Source organism: Phyllostomus discolor, chromosome 8 (assembly GCF_004126475.2).
Source record: "Phyllostomus discolor isolate MPI-MPIP mPhyDis1 chromosome 8, mPhyDis1.pri.v3, whole genome shotgun sequence".
In the NCBI taxonomy this organism is placed as follows: domain Eukaryota; kingdom Metazoa; phylum Chordata; class Mammalia; order Chiroptera; family Phyllostomidae; genus Phyllostomus; species Phyllostomus discolor.
The window spans coordinates 69,274,559-69,297,907 of NC_040910.2; the positions used below are offsets into that span (position 1 = coordinate 69,274,559).

Here is a 23,349-nt window from a genome sequence, read left to right on the forward strand (position 1 = left end):
TATAGGAAGTGAGGGCAAGGATGTTTGTGCTGAAATCCCAGGTCCTGATCCCTAAAGCCTAGCCTCAAACTGCAAAGGAAACCTCTAATAGTTGGGCAAGCCAGAGAGCTTTAAAAGTCTTGGCAGGAACTCTGAAATCAGACCCAGCCAGCATGTGTCTCTGAATATCAGAATAGGCACTATATTTACCCTGAAGAGCCCTTTAGTGCACTGAGAGCTATAAATAGCCATTAGGGCCCAAGCAAGTGGCCTTAACACATGGATTTCCTTCCAAAAATGCAGACCCATTTTAATTAAATTTATAATTAACCTTCAAGAGGGCAGGTCCCTGGATTCAGTTGGCTTTTGGAGACATCGTGAGTAATTTCCTATTCATCGGACAATCGGGGATTAGCAGGGTGCTCAGCTCGGAAGCAGCCCTGGGGCATGCAAAGAGCCTAGCTCCCTGGAGAGGACACAGGGCTTGGTGCATGAGTGCCTGCACCCTACAGACTTGGGCTGCCCAAGAATTTTCTGATTCTTTGCGAAAGTCAATTCCTTTTCACCATTTCCCCCAGAACAAGATGGGAGTCACAGCTGTGCTCATCCTGCCTTTGCTGCTCTTGGGAATTAGTGGCCTGCTCTTCATCTACCAAGAGGTGTCCAGGCTGTGGTCCAAGTCAGCCGTGCAGAACAAAGTGGTGGTGATCACCGATGCCATCTCAGGACTGGGCAAGGGTAAGCTAGTTTCATCTCCCTGGTACCCACTCCTGCCCTGAGGGCAAGCAGTGGCAGGGTTGGGTGCAAGAAAGCCTACAAGGTGAGCGGGGGGTCAAGGCTGAGTTCTCTCCTAGTGCCTGTCATTAACCAGCAAGTCACATTTGCAAATCTTCTCTTTTGGAGATTGTAGCTTCCTCACCTGAGAAAAGAGGGCACTGAAATACCTGGAGTGGCAAAGTCACAGCCTAAGTGGTCTGCAGGTTTCTTTTGCCTTCAAAGCATCTCGAGAATTTTTGAAATGTGACTTCCTTAGCTCAGGCAGTGTACCAGGAATAAGCCCAGACTTGGGAGCCAAGTCCAATTACTGGCTCTACTACTTACTAGCTGGTGGTTTTACTTCTCTGCCTTGGATTTCTCACCTGTGAAGTAACGGTGCTAGTGATCTCTACCTCCTAATACTGGTGTGAGGAAAAAATGAGTTAATAGATGGAACTCTCAGAGCAGTGGCTGCAGCTGTGGTGGGTACCACTCACGTGTGAGCAGCAGTAAAACGATGCCCATGCATGCTCCAGGGGGGTGCCCTCCCCACTGACCCACTCTGTCATATCACCTCCTCGCCTTACAGCCATGTCTGTCTGCAGCCCCTGAATTAGATGACCTGGGAGGGCCCTCCTGCAGGTGACATAGTGTCCTCAGGTTTTCAAGATTCTGACTGTCATTCCTAACCATGGTAGTGCAGTTTCATACGTTACATAGTTTGGGTATAATTTTTGTTGTTGTTTTGTCATTATTGATTTTTAGTCCTCACCTGAGCATAAGTTTATTGATTTTAGAGAGAGGAAGGGAGGGACAGAGAGAGAAACATCAATGTGAGAGAGAAACATTGATTGGTTGCCTCCCATATGTGTCCCAACCAGGAATCAAACCCCCACAGCCTAGCATGTGTCCTGACAGGGACTCGAACCCCGCAACTTTTTGGTATATGGGATGATGTTCCAACCAACTGAGCCACCCAGTCAGGGCTGTTTTGTTATTTTTAATGAAACAGAACACACCCCACCAAACATTCATTAGGTCACGTAAGTGTCCATTGAGACCACTACATCCTGAGTATTGAGATGAGCACTGCGTCTTCCAAAGAGCTGCTCTGGGGAGCTGGGCGCCTGCTCCCCCGGGGCTGCCATCGTGAGAACATTCATAACCTCCTGTCTGGGAATTCTCTCAGAGCCTCATTCTCTCGGTCATTTCAATGGGAGCCTGTCCGCATGGCTTTCACGATGGGCTCCACTTCAGTGGGTGATCAGCTTGGGTTCACCATGTAATTTTTTTTAAAGCATAAGACAGATAAACTAGGTTCTTTGTGTGCTCCCATGTGGGTCCCAGAAGCAATTCCCAAAGAGGATATCCAGCAACGTTACACTCAGCACTCAGAAGGGACGGGGCACATACAAACTCCATCTTCTACTGGGACAAACAAGGGCATACACATTTGTCAACCAGACCAGACACAGACAGCAGGAAGTAGTGGTTGTCTGGGAAATTGGAGCAGAGACACCCACTCAAACACTCAGAGCCAAAGTCTTTGAGGAACCCTTGTTCTTCAAGTAGAAGAAGCCCACTTAGCATGAGGCCAGGTGCCACCAGGAGGCACCTTTATCATGAAGGCTTCCCTGACCTCCAGGGTGGTCCCCAGGGGACTGGGCTCCCGTGGCTCCTCATAGCAACACACACCCCCAGTGCACTCCTCACACTGTGCTGCACCTGTGTTCCTCAGCTGCTCTGCTGGGCACCAGCTCCCCTATGCTGGACACTGTGTTCTGTTTACTCCATGGCGTCCCCACCACCTCGCTCAAAGCTTGACATATAGTAAGTCCCCCCCCCAAAAAGTGTGTGTAATGAATAGCCTCTAGAAGTGGCCATCTGATGAGAAAAGTCACTCATTTGGATAAGCATATTGCAATATATTCATTTTATTGATTTCTAACTGAATTCCAATGTGATCAGACAACACACTCTGTATGATTTCAATTTTTCAATTTGTTGAGTGTATTTGGTGGCTCAGGATATGAGCTATCTGATGAATGGACCACAGATGCTGGACATGAGTGTGTGCCCTGCTTCGGGGGGTGGAGGGTTCTACACAGGTCAGGGAGCTCCTGACCTGGTGGAGGGGGCTGTGCAGTTCTCTATCCTTCCTGATTTTCTGTCTCACTAGATAGAACTACTGCTCTGTCTATTGCTGAGAGATGTAGATTTGTTTTAGTAGTCTTACTATTTTTTTTTAAGTCTCATTGAGTCACAGTCACACATGGCACAAATCAGGTACCAGGGAATAAATACATCTCCAGGGCAGAGTGGCACTTTCAGGGTCTACAGTCTCTGCCATGACTACTGTCACTGCTCTTTTTTCACTGTATGTTATGGGCCCAGCCTGAAAAGGAATGCAAAGCAGAAAAAAATGAAGCCCAAGTATTTAGAAATAACTTGAGAAGTTATTTCTAAATAACTTCTGGGTGTATGTGACCTTAAATAAGTGCCTAGCCAGAACACGCTGCTGACCATAGAGATTCTAGGTTCAAACTGCTCCATTTCTCAGGTCCAAGGCAAGAAAAAAGTGAGGGGCCCTGAGCAGATGACACAGGCTGTGCACAGCCCACAGCACACCCCCAGTCCCCATGGAACCTGACCAAACCCGTGGGGGGCAACCAGAAGCCCCGCACCCAGCTGTGAACTAGGGAAATCAAATAGTCAAAGATCAAGACCTCTAACCCTCTCCCCAAACTGACACCATTCGGCCAAGTTGAGAATGGAGTCTCCTTGTACCCACTGTCTCTGCAGCAACAGTGCCCCCTCAAATTCTGAACAACTGTACTTCAGAGAGCACAGCCCTGCCTGGGTTTCATTCCCTCAAATGTGCACAGTCACGCATATTTCAACATTTCTGAAATTGAGCTGTCTTCCAACCAACAGCACGTCACAATAGTCGCAGGCCATCTGTTTGCATTTTAATGCCTCCAATATCAGGAAGCATCCTATAGGCAAGGGCCTCTTAATTGTGAGGGCTCCACTGATGTTGGCTGTGTGAGAAAGGAAAAGCCTGGTGCCCGCTAGCTTGACGCAAGGCGAATGCTGTACTGAGCTGACCTGATAAAGAATAAAAATAAGAACACCTGCGTCTACCTGACGCCTTGCATTAGCAGAAACAACTTACTGTGTATTTGAGAGTGTGCCTGTGGGATCTGCTGGACCAAAGCAGCGATCACTCTGCTGGGCTCCATCTCCCGGGCCCATCTGGAAAAGGCATGATATTAGTGGAGAAGAAGGAAAATGGGGCAATGGTAAAGAACACTCCTGGCTGCCTCCCCTGAGGAGGGCAAGGCCAGAGGTCTGGTCTGGCTCTTGGCCACAGGCTTCTCACCTACCCCAGTGCCCAGCTTGTAAATACGTGCCAACCTTCAGGGAAGGAGAGAATCGACTGGTGACAATGGAACTCCAGCCTGCTTGGCCTAGCCTGGGCAGGGGCCAAGAGGGCAGCCAGGCATGGAAATCAGGCCCCCGAAAGGTTCCTGCTTGGATTAGCATCCTGGCTTCACCCCTGACCAGCTGGGGACTCTGGGTAAATTGTTTCATGTCACTGGATCTCACCCCTCTGGTCTGTAAAATCATCATGGCTGCCCCACCCCCAGCATAGCTGCCACTCAGAATTACTCCCAACCACAAAGGCTCTCACCCTCCAGGTGAATTCTGTTATTACAAAAGCCATACATATTAAAGAAGTTTTAGGTAAAAAGAATGTAAAACACGCCTAGAACTCCACCCACTTGAGAACACTCCTCCTATCTTCTTTCAGCTCCCTTCTGATGCTTATAGGTGTAACCAGCAAGAACCATGGCAGTGGTGAGGCCTGCAGAGGGAAAATGGCCTCCTTTGCATCTTGATTAAAAAAAAAAATCCGGTAGTCCCATGACTTTTCTGACACTATTAGATTATGCAAAAACCATGGTAACAAAACACAGCATCAATTCAGAAACTGGGGTTCCCCCATCCAGTAGAGTAGTCAATGTGTCAGTTCTCACTGAAGCTGAACTTGCTTTCCCCTCTCTGCTCCTCCCCCATGGGGCAGGTTACAGGCCAGATAGCTGCTCTTTCTGACCCCTCTCAGGTGAAGGGGAGGGAAGGAGGAAAACCGAGTCTGATTCTTTCTCTGGCTGTATCTTTGTGGCTCCAGCAGAGGTGCTCCCTGGGACTATCCGTTCTCACTTTCTGTGAAGGGCAGCGCTCCACTTGCTCAGTCCCCTGAGTGTGAGGGTCTCCTCCACCCGGGCCCTCTGTGGAATAGTGCCCCTTCTGAGAGGTCCTCATGGGCAGAATTCAAAATAGCTCCCAACCAACTCAATCCCTGGCGCACTGTGATTGTGCAGTGGGGTCTTCCACACTGCAAACCACCCCTCAGCGGGCCGCCACAGCTCTCCCGCCCTCTGCTGGAGGAGAGGAGAGTGGCCATGGTTTCTCCACTGGGGTTCTCAGGTGTGACTCAGACAGCAGCCAGGACTCCCAGATGCGAGGAGCTCATGATGAGCGGTTCAAAGGATCCCGCAGGCGCCCTCCTCTCGAGGATGCAGAAAATGGGAAAATACTCACACACTGACACCCAAAATTCTTTCTTCAAAGTCCCCCCCTCCGCCCGCCTTTCTTGATCCACTTGTGTCCTATTGTATTTTTGAGTAAAGGGCTCCAATTACACACACATCCACAGAGTCAAGTGTCATGGCCTTGTATCAGACACTGTTTTGAATGTTAAGTTACTATATGATGAGCTTCATTTCAGTAGACCCATTTCTGCAATATCAGTTGTAAAGGCTTCAAAATATCTGACATATAGACTTACCATAATTCACTTAACCAGTCTCCTATAATATTGGATATTTGCAATCATCTCCAATTCTTTGCTATTATTATCATACTGGGATAAACAATATTATAACTATGTCCATGCAATAATTCTAAATTATCTTCTTAGAATACATGCCCATAAATGAAAGAATTGGGTCAAAGTCCATACTTACTTTTAAAAATTATGTCAAATTTTTCTCCTAAAAGATTTTGGCAATTTATACTACCATCAGCATTCACCATGTGACTATTGCTAATTTTGCTTTGATTATCTGGTAGGTTAAACTTAGTGACGTTTTAGCCCCCATTTCTGTATTGCTGGCATTGAACTCTCCTGCAGATCAGCTCTTTGCACCTCGAATCTCACCAGCCAACTTCTTTATTAACATCTTTATCTTTTTTATTGACTTATGAAAGTTCTCTGTAGATCAAATGAATTAGCCCTCTTATGACATTGTATTATAAATAAGTTTCCTCAATTTATTTTGCTCCTAATTTTTATTTGTGTTTTCTGATATAAGTAATGTTCTTTTAAGGATAAAAATCTATAGGTCATTTCTGTTATGATTTCTTCCTTTAGTTACCAAGCTTAAAATATCTTTCTCCAAAGCAGGGTTACATATTCATCTGTCCTTCTAGTTCTTTTATGGTTCTGTTTTTACATTTAATTATTTAATACATTTCAGTATATTGCCTCTACATTTTTTCCCTTCCAAATAGTTGACCAGTAGTCCAAGTACCACATCTTAAATAATATGTTCTTTTCAACATGCTACCTATACCATCTACTAAATTCTTATTAATACTTGCCTTTTTTAAATCAATGTTTCTATCTATAATTGAACCACTGCCTTAATTTAATTTCTGTAGCTTTATAAAACTTTCTAATAACTGATAGTTAGTCCATCACCACTATTGTTTGTCAAAATGTCCTTTGCTTTTCTTGCATATTTATTAGTCCAGGTAAAGTTGAATATCTTTCTGTCACCTTCCAAGATCTATTGGAATCTTTATTTTCTGCATCAAATTCACTGTGGATGGATTGAGATCTTTATTGAATTTTGCCATCCAGAATCATCATAATTCTCTCTCAATAAAATACCTACATTTAGAGAAATCTTCCATTCTCTATTGTCTTAAAAATATGATGTGACATTGTTAACAGGTGTCATTTTTTCTTTTTGTAGTTTTATAACTTTATTTAATAATGAGCACTTAGTTCTCATCTGAATTAACTGTTTGTAGATTTTTGGAAGTGGTAACAGGTACATAGAGAACCAACATAGAGAGCTTGTTTGGGGAATCTTCATCCTCATTAGGTTTTCTGGACAACCGCACTCAGATGTGGTATGGACATTCCTATTCCTCAGGCCCAGACAGCTGTGTCAAGCCTGGTGTCAATGTGCACATCTGGGGTTCCCATCTCCTTTATGGCAAATTTCCAAATCCCTTGAGTGCCCCTGGGGCACGCTTCCTGAAACCCTTTCCTTCCATGGGTGTGCTTGGAAATGTTGGCATATTCTTTGGTCATGATGTCCTTGATGACAGGATGGCCCTTCTCCTCCCCACTGTTCTTTGTGGGAACCATTCTGCAGGGCCCAGGTTGGATAGGAAAGCAACATGGTTATTTCTTGATTCAGGCTTTCCTCAGTCAGCAGCTTGAACCACAGCTTTCCTCCCCTCCCCCTCAGCCACACCCACCACACCTGTCTCTGGACTACACAGACCTCTACTTTTCTTCTTGGTTAGCCCATCCTGCCTTCACTCCTGCTCCCATCTGGCTTAGATTGCAGGGTCCAGCACCTCAGTTGCTTTCTGTCCAACACCACGACCAACCTGCCCACAACACTGCTCCAGCCAGCTGTCTGGCTCCCTGCCCTCCCCCTGCACCAGGCTGCTGAGCACACAGGACAGTGTCACACAACCATAGGTCATCTGAGCCGTTGCACTCAGGACACCCAGCCTCCCAGCGCTGCCCAGCTATCCCTCAGCATTCGGGCCTGGCCAGGCCTGCCACAGCTTGGTATAAACTGGGACAGTAACAGGTACCCCCCTGCCCAAACTAGATGGTGCCATTCCCAGATCCCTGTACCTAGTCAGGTTGTCCATCCCCATGTGCTATGGCTGTCAAGACTCAAAGACTTGCCATCTGCTCATGGACATTGCCTTGCCCAGGGGTTAAACACCCTGTGTGCCCACACCCAGAGGGAGGCAGCACTGAGTCACACTGCAGGTGTGTCAAAGGCTGGCCCTCTTGCCTCCAGGAAGAGCAGCTCTGCAGTTGGGTCTACAGTCCAGAGCTTTCCTTGGACCCAACCAAGGCTAGACTTTACCTGCGACCACATCCTTGTCTGGCTACTTCCCCATGGCCTACCTCTCTGACAGATTTTCTCTGAAGGGCACTTCCTCAGTAAACCCTGGCCGCCTGCATCCCTGTCTCCGATTCTGCTTCCATGGAGCCCAACCAAAGATACTACCTCATAGGATAATTGTGAGAACTAAACGTGCTAATAATTTGTACATCTTTATTAATAGTCCCTGGGACAAGTAAACTCTCAAAATATGTCAGCATTTATTGTTCTTAAATATCAGTGTTATTGCTTCCCAAGAATGTAGTGTTTCAACCAGCCATTGCCCCACTGAGAAAGTCCTGTTCTGGGTGAGCTGGGAATTAGTCTAGAGCAAAATTAACTAGGCAGTGGGCAAGTTTTTAATAAAAAGAACCCCGGCTGGAGTATTTCTCTACAGAGACAATGTTAAGAGAACTGGTACCATTTGGTCTGAAAAATACATTGGCTGTAGTTTGGTATCTGTAGTTTGAGGTACATTTAGGGCTATGGTCCTGAAGGACCAGGTAGAAAGGGCCATCTTTCTGTCCCGTGTAAGGAAGAATGACCTAATAGTCAGAACTATCTGGTGAAGGAAGGGCTGTTTCTTTCACCCCACTGTGAGTTCCCCTTCACAGGAGGCAGCCGACCACACTGAGGCCAGAAATGAGAAAGCCCCGACTGGTGTGGCTCAGTGTGCTGTGTGTTGTCCCACAAAGCAAAAGGCCACTGGTCCGGTTCCCAGTCAGGGCACGTGCCTGGGGTGTGGTGTCAGTCCCTGGTTGGGGTTCATACAGAAGGCAACCGGCTGATATTGCTCTCTCGCATCGCTGTTTCTCCCCCACTCCCCGCATCTTTCTCCCTCCTTTCCCCTCTCTCTAAAAATAAATAAAATCTTTTTTAAAAAGTGAGAAAAAAATCCAACCAGGGAGGAAGTTGAATGAAACGACCTCTAAAAGACCTCATGGCCCTAAGACTTTTAGATTCTCTGAATGCTTGAATGTGTAAGACAGAGAAGCTCACCTTCAGGGGCTCCATCCACACCATGCACCCTGCCCTCTTTCCTTCCTCCCCACAGAGTGTGCTCGGGTGTTCCACACAGGCGGCGCGAGGCTGGTGCTGTGCGGCAAGAACTGGGAGAGGCTAGAGAATCTGTACGATGCCTTGGTCAGCGTGGCTGACCCCAGCAAGGTGAGGCCTTCAGCAGCCAGCTTGGGGAACTCATGGGTACCCTTAGCCTTCGTTGAGTATCAAAGAGCCACCGTTTGGTCATAAGGGTGAGATTTGGCAGTTACTTCTGGAGAATGTAAGGCAATGGTCTCCCTAATCTTGACACAGGCATGTCTGCCAGTCATCAGGGGTCACCTCATTTTGATCACTTAGCATGCCAAAAATGTGTTCTCTGGCCACTGCCTCCCCTCCACCCCCACCCCATTCTCTTTAAGTCAGATTCCAAGAGGGTCCAGGAGATGGTGTATGTCACAGGTATAATACTTCAAGTGATATTTTCTTCAAAGAAATCTGTGGAATGAAATCCCCTTCTAAGAAGTCACCTGGGAGGTGCACACATTTCAATGCCACTACAGTTTTCAAAGCATTTCTGTAGAGTTGCCTAGGAAATTGCCTTCAAAGCTCTCTTCAGGGTATTTTTTTTAAAAATATTTGCCCTTGATGTTGAATTTGGGTTTTGGAAATAGAAATAATTCAGATCTAAGTATTGTATTTGAAAAGATGGAGCCCATAAGACATCACCCTTCAAGGTATGTTTCTTGGGATGTTATTAGGTACAGTATTGGGTAAAATGAGATTCTGAAGGCAACTGTGGTGGAACTCTTGAGTTAAGTAAGCCAGGTTTTTCTGATTGATTATTTTACCACAGGACTTTTCAGAGCCTTTGATGTGCTAATGAGCATTGTGGACCTTCAAAAAGAACATTTAATACTCTCTGTTTCCCAAACAAATTTGACCAGGGCACCTCTTGTCAAAGCATACCTCAGGACCAGTGATTGTTAAACACTGAGACCACACTTACCACGCGGTGTCACCCACATTCCCCTCCGTACCCTCTACGCACAGAGTCTGGATGGCAGCAAGTGTCGAGGGCTGCCCACAGTGACTGGCACACAGACGGTGCCCCCAGCTTGTGTCGAGGGCATGATTTTGATCAAAAACAAGATGTGGCTGCAAAGATAGGTGTGGCTGCAGTACAAATGGGTAGTTACAAAATCACAGGTTGCAAAGCACAGCATAGGACTATAGTCAATAATGTAATAACCATGCATGATGTCACGTGGGTACTAGACTTATGGGGGGGGTCACTTTGTAAGTTATATAAATGTCTAGCCACTATGCTGTACACCTGAAACTAATATAATATTGAGTGTCAAGTATAATTGAAAATTTGCCCTGGCTGGCGTAGCTCAGTGGATAGAGCGAGGGCTGGGAACCAAAGTGTCCCAGCTTCAATTCCCAGCCAGGGTACATTCATGGGTTGCAGGCCATAACCCCCAGCAACCGCACATTGATGCTTCTCTCTCTTCCTCTCCCTCTCTCTCTCTCTCTCTCTCCTCCCTCCCTTCCCTCTCTAAAAAAAATAAATAAAATCTTTAAAAAAAAGAAAGAAAATTTAAAAAAGAATTTTAAAGCTGGATGTGGCTTATAAGCCAGTTGGAAAGCCATTTCCCGAAAGCTCAGAAGTGTCTTTGCCAATGACGTCAGTGCAGCAGTCAGAGCACAGCCTCCCCTGGGCAGGGCGCCACCACTGAGAGTGGGTCGTTGTGGCCGTGTGGCCAGAGGTTCACTCTTAGCGACTGCCTGTTTGCATGTTGGGGCTATTGCTCTTGTTGCCACTGCTCTGGTCCCCGAGAATGCATTCTGCATCATTTTCCCCTGGTCACTCCTGTTTTTTCTCATCATTTTTGGTAGTCATTTTGCGTGCTCCAAATTTCTGACTTTCAAAAGAGGTGGCTGTGAGACCGAAGGAACACACAGCCTGAAGCGGGGGCTGTGCCCACATGTGCCCTGACTGTGTCGTTGGTTCCGCAGACATTCACCCCGAAGCTGGTCCTCTTAGATCTTGCAGACATTGGCTGCGTGCAGGACGTGGCCAAAGAGGTCCTGGACTGCTATGGCTGCGTGGACATCCTCATCAACAATGCCAGTGTGAAGGTGAAGGGGCCTGCCGATAAGATCTCCCTGGAGCTGGACAAAAAGATCATGGATGCCAATTACTTTGGGCCCATCACCCTGACCAAAGGTCTCGTGAGTTTGACCTTCCTCTGGACTTCTGGGCCACTGGCTGCTAGAGAGGGCTCTTTTATGTGGACAGATGGTCATCCAGTTCTAGATGGAGTCTACAGCCCCTCTCAGAAAAATCCTTACTTATGTGGTGGAAGCTTTCAACATTCTGACTATAAATGTTAGTGAAAGAAAAGGGACTTTGGAAGTATCTTACTGGTGTATTCCAACCTCCCTCTCTCTGAGTGAAACCTGTTTCCCAAGCCCTTTGCTTTCCCCCTTCTTCTTATTTATGTCCATGGCTCCCTTCCAATCCTATTTCATGTCTCTGGACCATAGTCTTCATGCTTTGTATGTATTTTGATATGTCAGCCCTGCGGTTGACCTGCTTCTGACCATGACAGTCGTTCAAGGGTAAAGCTTCTGTCTTCCTCAATGAAGCAGAAAACAGTTTATCCCCAAAGTACAAGAGACCCAGAATCCCTTTGCAGGAAACGGGGGAGGCAGGAATCCCTTTTAAGTGTACAATGGTGGTTCCTGTTTGGAGATTTTTCATTGCCAAGTTCAAGTACAGGTCTGAAGCCTAGGGGTTTGGGGCTAGAGATGACATGGACTAGAACCAAGAGTTGAAGCCCTTTTTGCACAAAAAAGCTTACCAAACAGAACCCTGAGGGGGAATACAACCATGGAGAATTTCTACATTTAGGGAGTGGGGTTCCCTGGTAGAAGCTGAGAAAGTATGATTTTAGATCCCCCTTCTCTACAGCCAGGGTCTCCATGACAAATAAGGAAAAAAAATCTCAGGCAGGAAGATGACCTCCCAGAGCTTCTACAATGGTCCCCCAGAGATAACGGTTTCCTTCAGCCCCACCCCCGGGGACTTGCTAAGCTGTGTCCTTCAGTTAACCTGTGAGAGTCCGGGGTTCCCTGGCACCAAAATGAGGAAAGCACAGAGTGGAATGGAAAAGGCCGGCATGGGTTTATCCTCCGGGTCGAGCCTCTAACTTGCTGAGACCTGGCTCTACTCACTAGTCCTGAGTTTCCTTCTGCCCGTCTCGAACACACAGGCAGTGGGTTTAACTGACCATTCAGAAAGTTGAGTCTTTTGATTTTTGCTATATTTCTATCCCACCTATATTGTTATTACTTCCTATCTGCCTCTGAATTTTCTCATTTTTAAGTTAGTTTTAAAAGAAAATCTTTATAATATCATCATAAATTAAAAAACCTTTTCTCTCTCCATAAATAAAACCTGAAATCAAAACAAAGTACATACTAAATTCTCCCAAGACACAGGGCTGAGGTCCGTCCCCTCTCTGTTAGAAGATGAGCAGGTGCAAGGCGGCGTCTAGGACGCCTGAGAACCAACACGGGACTTCCTGGGGGGGCCCACAGAGGAACTGAAAAGGGACTGCCTGTCTCACCGTTGAGATCAGTGTCACTCCATGCACAGGAGTCAGCCATTTACGATCTCCCAGCAATTCGCCAGCTGAGCCCAGCCCAGGCTTAGCAGAGCGAGTGAATCACGGCCGGGGCCCAGTCCATAGTGGTCCTGGTCCCGGGGAGGGAGAGGGGCATCTGGAGGAGAGGTCTGCCTGCTGCTGCCCAACTTGGTCTCAGATTTTTCACCCCGACTCCTTGTCCTGCGCTTTCCAGCCCTGCTTCCCAACATGATCTCCCGGAGGACAGGCCAAATCGTGCTGGTGAACAACATCCAGGGAAAGCTTGGAATCCCATTCCGCACCGCTTGTAAGTTGCCAAGACAAAGATGTTTTGTCATATGTTGCGTGTCTTGTAAGACAAGAGATGTTGTGTCAAGGACTAGGCCTATGGTTACCTGGGAGAGGAAGGCCCAGAAAGGAAATGGTTTGTGGGTTTTTCTTTCAACCCTTCAGTTCCTATTTTGAGCACCTATGGCGTGCGGGTGACTATGGGAGACACTGAGACTTGGTCCCTCTCCCCCCGAAGCTCACATCTCATGGGCAGTCAGGACATGCCGTGACGCAGAGCACACTCCCAACACGGGTGCACAGGCCCAGCTCTGTCACCTCTGCAGACTTTACATTTCCCATCACTGGGATCGTGCAATATGAGTCCTTGCTGACCAGCTCATCCACTTAGCACATTGTCTCAAGGTTCCTCCATGCAGTAACGAGTGTCAGAGCTTCGTCTGTTTTTGCAGCGGGATAACATTCAGTCGTATAGACACACTGCGTTTTCTTTATCCATCATCTGCTGATGAGTGTTTGGGTTGTTTGTACTTCGGGCCATTGTACATAACGCTGCTGTGAACATTCCTGAGCAAGTGTTTGTGTGGAGACAGTCTCTAGATTTCGATGGTTAAGGGACTGCCAACCAGTTTTCCAAAGCGACCACCTTAGTCCAAACCCTTCCTGTGAAGGAATGGGAACTCTCGCTTAGGCCGGGCATTTTATATGTCAGTTCTCATTCGATCTTCACAACAATTTGGCAAGGGTGACATTATCCCCAGTTTAAAGATAAGACAAATGAGCTTCAGGAAAGTAAAGTGATTTGCCCAAGGCTACACAGTGGGCAGGCAGTAAACTACACTTAGCCCCAGCTCCACCTCTGTCCATCACTCCACAGGGGCTTTCTTTCCCCCTCCAGGACATGAGGGACAGAGCCCAGGGACTCTCTGGGCCTCAGCTCTCATGCACCTCCTGGGAAGCAGGGTGGGGCCTGTACCCACCTCTGGCTGGTTTTCTTCCAGACGCTGCCTCCAAGCATGCTGTACTGGGCTTCTTTGACTGCCTCCGCGCTGAAGTGGAGGAATATGACGTCGTTGTCAGCACTGTGAGCCCGACTTTCATCCGGCCGTACCGTGTCCATCCCAGCCCAGGAAACTGGGAGGCCCCCATTTGGAAATGTGAGCTTTTCCAGGGAAGCCAGACGAGCAGGGGCTGGGGGCCTCCCGGAGGGTTTCACTGGGCCTGGGGGGTGTTCCTGGAGCGTGAGACTGGGAGTGGTGGGGCCCCTGCAACCAGCTAATGACAGGAAGGGGGCCCCAAACTTCAGTCCAAAGGCACCAGGTAGAGAGAATCCTAATCTGCAGCCAGCAGACCAGGGCCCAGTTGGGCTCAGTCACTCACTGGCTCTGTGACCTCAGCCAGGGAACTGCCTGCCTCTGGCCCTCGCTTTCCCAGGTGGAATAGCCAGGATCTGGTCTTGAAGAACGGCCTGCTCCCTCTCTCCACAGAAGGCAGCACAGAGTAGAGGCTCTGAGTCTGGGCACAGACTGCCCGAGTTTGAAGAGTGCCTCTGTCACATAGTGAATGCACACAAGCAATTCTCTTAATCTCCATGCCTCAGTTTCCCTTTTAGAGACTGAGGGATGGTGGTAATATCTACCTCGTGGAGTCACTGGGAAAACTGAAGGTTCTGGCTTATAGGGGGTTCAGAATAGTGCTTATAACATAGTAGGTGCTCTGTGAATGCACCTTATTATTATGACTATTCTAGAATGCTCTCAACAGAAAGCTGCTGCGCTCTGCCCAAGGCTGTGACTGCATTAGGAAACCAAGATGAACCATGACGTGGGCACGTGGTTCCAGGAGGCTCTTGACAAGCGCAGCTTCACAACAACGATAAACATCCCCTAAATTCATCTGACACCTCTTTATTGTCTAAGCTCTTACCACTTCCACGGTTCTTAACCACCCTGTTAAGTTAATAGGGCAGGAAGCCACGCCCACTTCACAGATGAGGAAACTGAGGTGTTGAAGAGTAAAGTGTCAGCCCAGGGCCCCAAAGTCAGTGGCAGGCAGAGCTGGCCTGCAGCCCACGACTCGAGGCTGGGCACACATGACCCTGTCTTTGGGCTTGCAGAGGGCTCTGCCGAGCTGAGGCCCTGACCCCTGACCCCTCCGGGGCTCTGTAGTCTTTTTCAGGAAGCTGGCCTACGGGGTGCACGCAGTGGATGTGGCCGAGGAGGTGATGCGCACTGTGAGGCGGAAGAAGCAGGAGGTGTTCATGGCCAACCCCATCCCCAAGGCCGCGGTGTACGTCCGCACCTTCTTCCCCGAGTTCTTCTTCGCTGTGGTGGCCTGTGGGGTGAAGGAGAAGCTCCACGTCCCAGAGGAGGGTTAGCCACAGAGGGCAGTCGGTCACCCTGATGGGAATAAAGGCTTTCCTGGCTTGTGCTGGTTCTTCTGTCCTCTCAGCACAGGTCGAGGGGGCCCACACAGGCCACCTGCTAACCTGTCCTCCCTGGTGGGAGATGCTCACAAACCCCCTGAGCAAGGATGGTCCGGGGCCTCTGGGTGTCTCGGCTCAACATTCCCAGGACACACTTCCAGAACTTATTGACCCTGTAGGATGACAACTGAACAGAATAACAAGAGCCAGAATGGATCCAATGTCCCCCGCACCCTGCGTGCGCGCACGCGCGCGCGCGCACACACACACACACACACACACACACACACTATGGCCATCAGCTCACTTAGGAACTAACTTGGAAAACCACTTCCATCTTATTAACGGTGGCTTCCCAACATCAGCTTCCAGAGACAGAAGCAAGACTTGGCATCCCTTAAGGGCAGTCCTGCCAAGTAGGACTTTCTGCAGTGATATGTCAACATAAGAAACATTTAAACCTATAAGAATTTTTATGACTTTATTTGAGCCCAACTGACCACAATTGCCAGGAAGCAAAATCTCAACAGATTGAGAAAATGCTCCAGAGAATGGCAGTTGTGTACCTTATTTTATACATTACAATTAAGGAGTCGCATGAAATTTGTTGGTGATAGATTAGGAAGGCAGGAGAAAGCAAAGCAGGAAAACCTCTGGGACTGAATAAAAAGTAAAATGAATGGACACATCTTTTACATTGATGGGTACAGGAAGTTAGCAGTTAACGTTAACATGATGACAATGACAGTGAGGGGTCTGTGGTCTCTGCCCTGGTGCATGTCTGTGCCCTGAGGGGCCTGGAGAAAGGAAGTTACCCTGACATTTCTAAGGCCTGTTACCATAGAAGCAAAAAGACAACAGACGGGCTCAGGTAAAGACTGACCTTTGTCAGGGAAGATACGGGCCTAGGCCATGACTACCCACAGTGACTCATTTTCGTTAGGAAGTTTTAATTGCAAACCACCCTGTGTGGTTACTTTGGTATCTGAGTTTGTAAGGCTGCCACACAAGCCTCCCTGAGCTTGTCAGGGTTAGTAACGTGGCCCCTTCTCATCCACAGATGGAAATACTCTATCATCTGCATTGTTCAGTATGGCAGCCACGTGTGGCTGTTGAACACTTGAAATGTAGCCTGTGCAACTAAGAAACTGAATTTTTAATTTTGTTTAATTTGAATTAATTTGACTTTAATTAGCCACACGTGGCCGGCAGCTCCTGACTGGCAGCAGAGCGGAGCTGTAACTGCATCCTGGCTGTGCCCGGGAACAAGCCACTGCCCTGGGCTTAATTGGCCAGAAGAGGGGCTGGGCACAGCTGTTTTTATAGTTTCTCAGTTGATCCTAAGTTCAAATATTCAGAACTCCTGCCCCGGGATATCCACCTCATTCCAGCCTTTGCAAAACCCATCTAAAACTGCCATTCTTGTTACTGATGTGTGTTTCTCTTAGTTTAGTTCATCTTATACAAAACACTTAATGATCCTTGGGGTCTTGGGAGGTGTAGGGGTACACTTTTTGCACTAATATTGTAACTGCTGATTCAAACTTTTCTACTATTTATAGATGAAAGAGGGCTCAGACTTCCTCCCGGAACCCATGCTATTTATAAAAGTAACATATATGTGGCACTCGTATACACATGTATTAACCTTAATTTAAAAAGCCAAATACCATGAGGCCTCCCATGGGTCCCCCAGTAGGCACCCCCTGGACAAGGAACTTGGATGGGAATGCCCCCTCCAGAAATGCAGCCTCCTTCCCTGGGAAGGCACCCACCAAGGCCCTAGGCTCTCCTTGGCCCCCCTCAGCTCCCCTGCCTGCTTCCTGAAAGGCTGTCCAGAGTCCTTTCATTTTTCTGTGGCCTGTGAAACAGATTTATCGTAAATTCTTAACAGCCTGTTAATGGGGGGGGGGGGCAAATACCTAAGATCACATGATCCCTGTGGACCCTGCCTACCCAGGATAAGGCTGATGGTCGGGATGTGGCACAAGAACTTAGGAGAGTCAGCTAAGCAGCAGGCAGGACAGGCCTGGAATCAGCAGGTCAACTGGCTGGGGTTTTTGAGAGATTCTGTTATTGTTGTCAGGGGTGTGGGGTGCTAAGGGGTTCTCAGACCAGAATCATTGGAGGGTAGATAGGAGCTTATGGGTAGAGGGGGATATAACGGAGGAAGGAAGGAAGGAAGGAAGGAAGGAAGGAAGGAAGGAAGGAAGGAAGGAAGGGAGGGAGGGAGGGAGGGAGGGAGGGAGGGAGGGAGGGAGGGAGGGAGGGAGGGAGGGAAAGTGGGAGAGAGAGAGGGAGGAAGGGAGGGGGAGGGAGAGAGGAAGGGAGGAAGGAAGGAAGGCAAAAACTTGATTGGTGGCCAGAGACAGAGATGGCAGCATGGCAGCCTCAGAACAAGTACAGACGGAGCCAGAGCCACAGGTGGTCCCTGTAGGGCTCTGCCTCCTCTCAGGCGAGTTTATTTGAGTAGGGCCAAGAGGATGATCCCTTGGTGGGGGTGCGGGTCAGAGTGGATAGGCAGGGAGGAACTTCGTCAGGGATGCTTTCCCACTGGCACTTTCATTCGGGGAGAGCAGAGACTCGGAGGTGGGAGAAGACCTCAGACCCCACGGGATTCCCTGAAAGAACACAGATACCAGCAACGGTGTGGGAATAAGGTCCTCCTGTCAGCGGATCTGCCCCGCAGTTCCCCTGTGGCCCGGCAGAGGGAGCCCTGCAGCCGAGCGGGGTCAAAGAACTACCTGCAGGTGGACCCAGCTTCAGGACTGACTATCCCACACACCAAGCACCCTGAAGTTGAATTTCCTGTCCATGGACCTTGGTATCCGTCTCACTGGATGCTTTTATTGGCTTTCAGATGTCCACTCACACTCCGCTGCCCTCTCAGGATGAGGTGTCTCGTCAGCTTGAGGGGGAAGTCAGGCAATATGAGGAATGGCCACCAGGTGTCACTGTGGCTCCAAACCTATTTTATAGCTACTTTTCTTTTCTATTGAAACCCGGTAGAGCTCTTAGTACTAACCCCACAACAATATATGCAATTCATAATCTCCAATGGGCATTCCATTCCCCTCCAAGATCTCATTTGGTCTTCGCATCGACTTTGATTCACTGGAAGGGCTGACAAACCCATTTCACAGATGAGAAAACTGAGGGTGATCATGCTCTGTGATACTCTAAGGCAGCTCAAGGATGGCCAGCCCCTGGGACACAGGAAGGCTGGACCCCAGAGGCCATTGACTGTCCAGACCACAAAGCAACACCGCAGAGCTTGACACAGACCTCACTGTTCCATGTGGGTGACATACATGTGGTTTTCTGGTTTTTCTCCCAAAATCTACAAAATTTTTTCAACTGGAAAACATGCAAAAGCATAAAGAAACAGAAAAAACAATCATGTACTCTGGCGAGGACTGTTAACATGTGCACACTTCTCTGAAGAGCACAGAATCTTCAGAGTTGAGATCCCTTGGTTTGGCGCTCCAGGGGCCACCCAGAGGATGGCTGTGGGGAGCCACCACCAGCACAGACAGGCTGCTGCAGAGAGCCAAGCCCAGGGTCCGGGACAGTGTCCGCTTGCCCTCCAGATCTCTCCACCGGAGTGCCCAGGACCTCTGGGGACAGCAGCAGAGGGTGCAACTGCAGAGACAGTGGGTCCAGCCATTGGTGGCTAGCTGGCAAGAAGACAGTGAGGCTGGAGCAGCTGGTTGCCCAGTTCTCTCTCCACCAGGCTGGTGTGACTTGAATGCAATCCACCACTGAAAGCCACAGCCATTGTCAGGCAGCGGTGCCCTCACAGGCGACACTCTGGAACTGCTCCTTGCTGCTGCCCCTTCAGATGTCAGAGTGTTGATGGCTCCTGGCTGTTGTTGGCCCTGCGTGCTGCATCATCTTGTTGGTTTCCCTTAACCTTGACCACACCCCCATAACTAGTCCCTTCATTAAATGCTCTTGGTTACCCCAGGAAAAGGTACGTGGAAGTCTTAACTACCCAGTACCTTAGAAATGCAGCCTTATTTGAAAATAGGCTCATGGCAGATGTAACTAGTTAACATGAAGTCTCACACTGGAGCAGGGCGGGATGCTAATTCAATGTGATGGGAGCACTTTCAGAAGACAGCCGTGTGAAGACAAACACACAGGGAGAACCCATGTGATAACGGAGGAAGAGGGAGCACAGTGAGGCAGCTGCGAGCCACAAAATGCAGGGGTGGTTTGCTGGCAAACCACCGAAAACCAGGGTGGGGCACAGGAGATTCTCCCTGCAGTTTTCAGTGGGAGCAGGGCCCTGCTGACCCCTTAACTCAGACTTCCAGCCCCACAAGCTGTGAGACATTTCAGTCACCCAGTGTGTGGCAGTTTGCTGCAGAGAGTATCTCTGTTTCCAGCCCGGGTCTTGACCAACACAGCCAATAGATACCCAGAAGAGTTTTGAGACTCCCTTGGGGAGAGACAAAAACCCGAGGGAGCAGGGCTCATCTCTGCTGCAGACGCACATCCTCCGCAGGCATCTACTGAGCCCACGGCCACAGCTGGTTCTGCACGCCATCAGGGAAGTGAGCAGCTCCTAGTCAAAGGGTGCTGCATGTTTCAGAGTTGCCAGTGGACATTTCAGACAGCAAAATAAGCCCCCCTAGGGTAGAACTGTTATCCCCAGAATATTCTGAACAAATCTGCTCTGTGACATGTGTCTCTACACACCAGCAGAGTGTTGGGCTGTAGGGGCAGGGCTCACAGGAGGATAGAGGCTCAGACACACTGAGGGCCTGGTGCCTTGAAGGAGGAGGGTCCAGTTGGCTGGGTCCATTATAGGGGTCCATGGACCCCAGATAAGTGGCCCAGCACCACCAACCAGAAAGATGTGGTCTGTCCAGCTGTCAGCACTGCTTGCCTACCCTTCCTGGAAGCAGATGGGACATCTCACCAGAGTGAACTGGTAGATTGGTGGAGACACACCATGACCCAATCAAAGTAGACTGTGGCCCACCCTGGTTGTCCCAGGCCTCTTGCACTTGTTACCTCTCTGTCCCCTGTGGCTAACCATTTGAATCCTTAAGAAGTCAAATGCTATGTCAGTTGTGACTTTTTGGGTTGCATGTGGCAGAAACTCAACTCAAACATTTACTTACCCAAGTAACTGGAAAGGCCTATTTCAGGCATAGTGAGATCCAGGCATTCAAATGGTGCCACCAGAAGTTAGTCCTTCCCCCACCCTCCCCACCTCAGCCCCATTTCTCAGCCACATGCTCCACTGGGTGGGCTTTATTCTCAATACGCCCTTCCCATCACTGTGATGAGATGGACACCAGCAGCCCCAAGAGGCTCATATCACAGACATCAAGTTGAAAGATTCCTCATTCCTGCAGTTCTAGCTAAAGTCCTGGCACTCGTGGGGCCGTGTGTCCATCCTGAAACAGCCACCATGTCTCCGATCGCCCAGGCTGGGGCAGGAGAGGTGGGGCAGCTCTGTCTCATCACAAACAGAGTCCTTCCCACCTCCACCCCACCCCCATCCCACCTCAAATAAGATGCTCTTACAAGAAGAAAGGAACAACACATTTTGCTGGCAAAACAGCCTTTTTTGGTAAACATTTATCTCTGGAAAAGATAAGGGAACTAATATACACTAAGCATTTGCAACCTACCTACTGCCTTACTAGGTAATTCACACATTATGCTTCCAGGAAGCTTCCAAAATTATTAATATTAGTGGTTCCATTTCTACTGGTGAGGAAAATGGAGGTTCAGAGGGCTGGGAAGATAATTAAGCCGCAATTCCGCAGCTGGTCAATGGCAGGGCTGGGATTCGTGGATGGAGGTAGCTGGAGCCCTCACAGGCGAAGGTGACCAGCAATCTATCTGTCAGCTTTCCACGTAAGACCTGGGTGAGGTTTCCAAATGTTGATCATCACTGACCACTGCCCCCCAGCCCGGTAGCCCTGGACACCGGCGGTACTGGGGGACTCTAGGCTGCAAAAGTAAGTCAAGGAGCTTCCATTACAAAGGCTGAGCTACAGCGGGCAAGTTTGGACTAGCCTAGCACTCTCCTGGTTGGAAGGGCAACACCCAGGGGTATAAGTCACAGAATCGGGAAGATTTAGCAGACACTTAAGGTGCCCGAGGCACATCCCTTCCCTGTCCCCAGTTCCAACTGCAGCTACGGTGCAAGGCTCCTGGGAGTGTGCACGGCATTCCACCTCACCCGCCACTCTCCTGTCCCGAGCTTTCTCTAAAGCATGCAAGTTCTGTCAGCCCTTGCCAGTGAAGTCCAGATCACAGAAGAGTTCCTGTCCCCGGGGGCAGCCCTCAGCCCAGAGGGAATGGAGCTGTGGTCAGTGACCCAACCTCTCACCCTGTGGAGGGGCACATCTCAGGCACATCCCACATGGTCCTTCACAGGGTCTGCAAAGGGGCTGAGCCCAGCTGCTTACAGTACAACCAGCTCTGTGGGCTTTTTCTCCTGCCCGGCCTCTGACCCCAACCCCTACTTCCTGCTTCTTGGGGCCAACCTTCCCCATAACTACCTACTCCCAGTCTTTGTCTTGGACTCTGTCTTCAGGCAAACACCAGCTAAGACCAAAGACTTTGGAGGTGGCACCATCTGAGGTGTATCAACACCTTAGGGATCATAGTTTGCAAGACACTAAAATGTATTCTAATTTCATTGAAAGGGGAATTAGATAAGGGAAATCTCTCAAAATCAATGCACCAGGGTTCTTGGAGACTGGAATATTCGCGGGCTGGTCTTTCTCTCTCTCCCCCCACCCCCACCACATGATGTCTTGTCTGATTCTTCCTCTGTGATGGCCTCAGCCCCATTTTCCTCTTGCTTCTGCAGGCTGCCTCCCTCTGTTTAGTCAGGATTTTTGCTCCCATGCAGCTCTGGCTGACCTGAGTCCTTAACCTGCTGAGATGTCAAATTTGACCCTAAAGCCACAGAATCTCAGACCTTGGGTCTCCAGAGCAAACTGACTCAGTCTGTCAGGCGCACCCCACCCCATTCCAGTTTTCTGAGAAAGAAAAGTTGGTCCGACTGCGTATAGTGTTCAGCCCTTATTCAGTCACCTCTCGGCTGTCTCCTTCCAATTCAGGTGAGTGAGCTCGACACTCCAAGAAAGCGGTGAGGGAGAAGAAGCAATGATTAGTCAAGGAATAGTTAGGCAGGACAGAGCCAGGCTTCAGAAAGATCCGGGTGGCCAGGTATGTGAGAGCAAGCAGAGCAGCCCCGTCAGGCTGGGGGATGGATTAGGGGGCTGTTGCAACAATGCAGGTGACTGCCAGGGTTGAGCGGAAGGAAGGACAGAGACTGACACAAGTGATGGGAGAAGTGTGGAACTGGTGACTGATTCGCAGTGAGGGACAGGGAGAAACGGGCTCGACGGTGACAGGGAGGTGTTCCTGGGATATGGAGGGTCAGCCAGAGGTGAAGACACTGAAGCCTGAAATACCGAGTCTGAAGCAGGATACTCTGTGTTCACCTGAATCCAAACACTTCGCCTACTTCCTTGAGTGGTAAATATTTGGAGCATCCCTTTGTTCTACATAATGAAATATGATTATTATATAAGATCAAATTGAATTGAATTTCACGCCCAAATTTACCTAGTTACCTGAGGTTTTGTAGAAGTGAACTATAACAATAGATTGCAATGATTAAGAAAATTTAGAGAAATCGAAAATAGTCTCCAATTTAGACATAACCATTCATAAAAGACAAATTAATGACTTTAGACTTAAATAAGTGGCTTTAAATAAAAACTTGAAAAATAAAAAAAAAACCAGCAGGTAAAAATGTAAAGGTTTTAAAGTTCAAAAATGAACAAAACTAATCCACACGATATTTAGGCAAAAACACATGCGATGAGGGTCCATGAAAAGCAGGGGGAGGGCCAGGAGAAACCGGGAGGGTGGTGAGTTCTGGGGTGGGTAGGGTGGGGACGCGACCACCAGGCCCTGGGGCTCCGATGTTTCCATGAAGCTGGCCTTACGGTAGGCACTGCATATGTAAATTATTGTTTTATTTTTCTCCTTTAAA

At 48.8% G+C, this 23,349-nt stretch overlaps 1 protein-coding gene across 1 annotated transcript; it reads left to right on the forward strand.

The window, feature by feature from the left end:
• Positions 1–245: 245 nt before the first annotated feature.
• Positions 246–15,314, forward strand: DHRS7C (dehydrogenase/reductase 7C). Its single transcript, XM_028534606.2, has 7 exons — positions 246–356; positions 558–717; positions 8,998–9,110; positions 10,965–11,175; positions 12,813–12,905; positions 13,888–14,043; positions 15,055–15,314. Exons 2-7 carry the CDS (start codon positions 564–566, stop codon positions 15,261–15,263), a joined length of 936 nt encoding a protein of 311 aa, XP_028390407.1. The 5' UTR covers positions 246–356; positions 558–563; the 3' UTR covers positions 15,264–15,314.
• The last annotated feature ends 8,035 nt before the right edge of the window (positions 15,315–23,349 follow it).

Coding starts and splice junctions, on each gene's coding strand:
- DHRS7C (XM_028534606.2), top strand. CDS start 564: ATGGGAGTCACAGCTGTGCTCATCCTGCCTTTGCTGCTCTTGGGAATT. Junction 718..8,997: donor CATCTCAGGACTGGGCAAGG/GTAAGCTAGTTT, acceptor TCCTCCCCACAG/AGTGTGCTCGGGTGTTCCAC. Junction 14,044..15,054: donor GGAGGCCCCCATTTGGAAAT/GTGAGCTTTTCC, acceptor GGGGCTCTGTAG/TCTTTTTCAGGAAGCTGGCC.